Source organism: Cebidichthys violaceus, unplaced genomic scaffold, assembly GCF_023349555.1.
Source record: "Cebidichthys violaceus isolate CVI_PGR_0920_01 unplaced genomic scaffold, fCebVio1.0.p SCAF_14, whole genome shotgun sequence".
NCBI classification, from domain to species: Eukaryota; Metazoa; Chordata; class Actinopteri; order Perciformes; family Stichaeidae; genus Cebidichthys; species Cebidichthys violaceus.
In genome coordinates, this window is record NW_027176307.1 from 10,939,951 (window position 1) to 10,945,098 (window position 5,148).

At 47.6% G+C, this 5,148-nt stretch overlaps 1 protein-coding gene across 1 annotated transcript; it reads left to right on the top strand.

Moving 5' to 3' along the window:
• The first annotated feature begins 363 nt into the window (after positions 1 to 363).
• On the top strand, positions 364 to 2,677 carry lratd1 (LRAT domain containing 1). The gene is made up of 2 exons (XM_068708804.1): positions 364 to 518; positions 1,003 to 2,677. Exon 2 carries the CDS (start codon positions 1,040 to 1,042, stop codon positions 1,826 to 1,828), a length of 789 nt encoding a protein of 262 aa, XP_068564905.1. The 5' UTR covers positions 364 to 518; positions 1,003 to 1,039; the 3' UTR covers positions 1,829 to 2,677.
• The last annotated feature ends 2,471 nt before the right edge of the window (positions 2,678 to 5,148 follow it).

Consider the following 5,148-nt stretch of genomic DNA (forward strand, 5'->3'; position numbering starts at 1 on the left):
GCAATAAAAACTCGAGCTTCTCTCATATGCCCGCCTTGAGATATGCAGGCTGTTATCACTGCTGACTGTTGCCTTGAAAACTCGCCTGCACGGACTCATGTAGAGAATTCCACAGCTCTCTGACAACAAAAACCATGCCACGGTAACAGCCGCCTATCGCCGCCAGCCGCCCTGCGGCGCACCCGATTGGCTCTTGTGATTGACTGGCACACTCCTCCACGGTACCCATTGGCTGGGTGGTAATGGACCCGTGACTTCGCTCCAGTAAAACCCTCTGAGGGCGGAGCGCGCCGGCTGGGGCGGAGCTCTCCTTGGTACTTAAATGGATCTGGTGCTGAAAGAAGTGAAGTACTAGCAGGCACGACTGCCGGAGCGCCCGGTGCGCGGTGCGAAGAGTGAGAGAAAAGTGTGTGAAGAAAGAGGGAAGGAGAAGAGAGAGAAGGAGAGCAGGGGACCGTGCAGCCCTCTGTACTAATGGACCATAAGGATATTTAACCATTTGCCCGGGGAGCGCACAGGTATCCTCTTTTTCTCCAGTTTCTCCTCATGTTGCGCCGTGCGTAAAGACACAGGGTTCGCCTTTAATCACAGCGCTTTCTCCTTCCTCACTCTTTAGCAGCTGCAAACCTCATACTATTTTTTCCTCCCTTTTTTTCTTACCTATTTTTTTTCTGCATGGGAACCGCGGACTCATTTACATTCCACTGGAATTAATGATTGACTAATGGGTGTGAAGGGAGCAGGGGGCAGTGGATCATTGATTGTGTTAGTGTTCTCTTTCGGCTCAATAACACGAGAGAGCTCTTGCCCCTCAATACGGGGGACTGCTGAGAAGTGTTGAGTGCGTTCTTAGCCTACTCTCTTATCTATTGACCAGAGGGGTTTAAATGCAGCCATGCGTTCGTGCATACTGTGTTTTGTTCCATGAAAGCTACATTCTACGCTATTTGAAAGCCCCTCTCTCTATCACTCTCTCCGTCTTTCTCCCCCTCTCCTTCACAGACACTGCAGTCCATGCCTCTGCCTTGCCAGGTCATTGATGGGAAATCAACTGGATCGGATCACCCACCTCAACTACAGCGAGCTGCCCACGGGGGATCCGTCCGGGCTGGAGAAGGACGAGCTTCGGGTCGGCGTCGCCTACTTCTTCTCTGACGAAGAGGAGGAGGTGGACGACCGCACTCCGTCCGACTGCGGCTTCACCAAGGAACACAGCCCGGCCGAGGAGGGACCCTTCACGGTCAGCGAGGTGGAGTACTCAGCCTTCTGCTCCCAGGAATGCATCTTCTCCAAGCTGCGGGAGAACGAGGACTTGAATGTGTACTCAGTCAAAACTTTGCTGACTATGTGCAAACCGGGGGACCTGCTGGAGCTGGTGGCCACAGCGCAAGCCCCCCACTGGGCCATCTACGAGCAGGACGACCAGGTCATCCATCTGCACAAGGGCGAGATCCGCAAGGACAGCCTGCTTGAGATCAGCAACGGCCGCAACGGGAGGATAGTCAACAATCGGTACCGGTACCGACCGCTTCCTCCTGACCTAGTGATGCAGAACGCAGTGGGACACCTGGGCCTGAGCAGCGAGGAGATATGCTGGACCAACGCGGAAAGTTTCGCAGCTTGGTGCCGCTTTGGGAAACGGGAGTTCAAAGCTGGGGGAGAGGCACACTCGGCGGAGCAGCAGTATTTCCTCAAAGTGCATCTGTCCGGCAGCGGGGTGCACACTCTGGTCTTTCGCAGCTTGGAGGACATGATCCGGGAGAGGAGGCGAGTGGACGCCAGTGGAATTCTCAAAGAGCTGTCTTTGGTTAACGGGGGCAAGGAGTGATCAGGGATTCCGTTTGATATCCTCTCCTCGACCCCCCTCTGCCCCCCTTCCCCCTTCTCCCCGCTGCGCACGGACGCACAGTTTTGCGCACACGCAAACGTACTGGCACACACGCACACAAGCACACAGACGCACACACAAGCAAGGACCTGTTGGTTTTGGACTGTTTGCCACGGATGCGCCCCGCGCTGCGTCTGGACCGCAGGCGCTCAGTGGAATTTCCATCAAATTGCAGAGTGTTGAAAACTGAGAGACAGCGGCCATGTAAACAGACAACGCCCCTTCAGATAAGAATTCGTGCTGAGTGGGACACACGATTTCTGCTAAACCCATTTCCCCAAACAGCAAAAATCACCTTTAAAGACCGCACATAGCGCACTCGGCTCGGTTTGGTTTTCTGTTTAATTTCTCGGGATAATGGAATTGGCCCCCTCTCGGCGTATGGGCGCGTGCTGCGGCAGACCAGACGGTGAGAGATGGGGGGGAAGATGAAAGATAGGATCTGGGATGGCTCTCTAAAAGTCTCCCTTCTATTTTTTTACTGTTAGCTTTAAGACCGGGACTGACCGTAACACAGATCCACTAAATCATAGACCTCTGACAGTCCCAGATGGCTACGCAGTTGCCTAAACAAAGCAGTTGGCTTGTTCAAGCTCCCCTTTTGCCATAACAAGAGTATTGTCATTTTCACAATGCTGCCATCCTGCTCCACAGCACTGGATGTATGTGTAAATTGTATTCATATATTGATTTCAATTTGAGTCCCTTATTTTTGTATTTAAGTTTAGTGGATTTAACCCTGATCTCTTTTTTTGGTTCAAATAAATGGAGGTTGAAATATGAAAATAAGCACTTGGTCTGGCAGGTGTTGTTTGGTCACATATAATTACTGACACACAAACGCATAATCTCTCACTCTCACACACACATGCACACAGAGGGATGTATGAATTATTTATACTCTAGTGCCTCCTGACCTGCCTCCAGCCAAATGGGCTTCATATATCTCCACAGTATTTGGAGGCAGTAAAATGGTCATCTGCATCAAACCCATAAAGGCTTTATGAAAAAGCCATACAGGATCCGGGAGCTACCATATAGAGGCAGCTGTGTGTCAATGCGAACATACAGTATTAGGCCACAGGCTATTTTTCCTTGTGTTGGTATTTATACATTCACGGGCATGTTGATCTCCAGATTATATGTTCTTCCTTTCTTTCAATGGCATTACCACACTGCACATGTTCTGACATCATATTTCTCAACTGCATTGTGGACAAGGTGTCTTCCAAACAATGCTTATCATGAGGAAACACATTGTGTTGCTTTGGCACCTGTGTTGTATTAGTCTGCAGTGGCTTTATCTCTGGATTGATGTTTTGACTCCTCTGCTCTGAGAGTCAGACGGTGCCTCCCCCTTCCTCCTGTGACCTGCTGTTGTATCGGTGAAGGTGGGATTAATCACCTCGGTCTAACTTCCCGTGTCCCCTTACTCTTGCTTAATTGCGTCTGTACAGACCAGAGAGTGGATTTATGGAAAGGTTCCCGCTGTAACGTGTGTCTTTGTTCTGCCTGGCAGCTTGCTACACCTGTGATTGGTCGTTGAATGTATACGTGAGCTTCAGAGGATTTCACCATGTAATGTTGAAGCTAAAGAGCTTGCCTGTTTCAGTCCTGAATCCTCACCTATAGGATTCTCGGGATTTTAGTCACAATGTGGTCATAAATAACCGGGCTGCAGCTGGAATGGCAGACAAATAGTTTATTTGTGTGTGTTTGTGTGGGAGAGAGGGAGCGTTTTAGAAACCAGCATGCATGCAGAGTGTGTGTTTGTCTCGGTAAGGGTCTGATTTGGTTTGGCGTTGGTGATTGTGTTGGTTGCACAGTTCAATCAGACCCAGGTCTTCTCCAACGACGGATGTTGCAATCTCAGCCCTCAGACGTGTTTCATGTCAAAATACAAACTAATAAGCCTGTGAATTTTGTAAATTTGCCCCGAGAAGATATTCTCAAGCTATTGCCCCACATACTTAATTCTATCAGCTTTGCTGTGATTATATTGACACACTTCTTCTCTTGTTAGCTCCCTTTTCCTCTAATTCGTCTGTTGGCTGGTATTTCTCCACTCTTGCTCTGTATTGCTTTACTCTCCTCACTTATGTTTCTCATTGTTTCACCAAGGCCAAAAATCAGCATTTCCCATTTCCATTCCTTTTACTGCCACCACAGCAAAACCACACTTACATCAAATTCTGTTTCGGTACCCGCTTTTAATTTGAAAATTGGCAAAAACAGAAATCACGTTTGCAGAAGTAGAAACACAGATGTTTCAGATTTGAAATAAGTAAGAATTTAAACACATTAAAATCCTCTAAACATGTAATTCTTGCTAACGAACATCTACTCGGGTTGGATTTACAAAAACACAATTTACCATTGATTTATCTCCTTGTTTTCTTCTGCTTTACCCTCTGATGATTATTCTGTTCAGTAATGTTCACTTCTAATAGGCTCTATGTTTAACTGAGGTTGCCCCAGGTGGGTTATTGTGTGTGTGTGTGTGTGTGTGTGTGTGTGTGTGTGTGTGTGTGTGTGTGTGTGTGTGTGTGTGTGTGTGTGTGTGTGTGTGTGTGTGTCTGCGTGCGTCAGACATTCCCCTGTGACTTTAAAAAACAGGGTACTAGGGCAGCCGGTGTTGAGTTTGTATGTGTGTTTGTGGTCTGTGACTAATAGGCCTCGGAGAAAGATTTACTGGTGTGTGTGTGTGTGTGTGTGTGTGTGTGTGTGTGTGTGTGTGTGTGTGTGTGTGTGTGTGTGTGTGTGTGTGTGTGTGTGCGTGTGCGTGTCTGCTCCCAGGCAGATAATATGCACCACATTGTTAACTTGAAGAGAAGCTCCTGCCATTTGACATGACATTACAGTATGTGTATGTGTGCATCAGTTTTAGCTTATTAACTATAGGCTACCATGTGTGTGTTTGCGTGTGTATTTGTGTGAAAGTGTGAGACTAAAGTACCAAAGCTGTGTCATATATACATATATACATGTATATACATATACATGTATATATGACACAACTTTGGTACTATATATCATATATATATATATACACAATATAAAGAGTGTTGACAATATGCTGTGTGCATGCATATTCATGAAGGTCTGTTTCTTTGCATCCATCAGCGACAATGTGAAAGTAAACGCTGTTACTAGGGCAACTCCAGCCACTATCATACTGTATATCCACTGAGGTCTTGTGTGTGTGTGTGTGTGTGTGTGTGTGTGTGTGTGTGTGTGTGTGTGTGTGTGTGTGTGTGTGT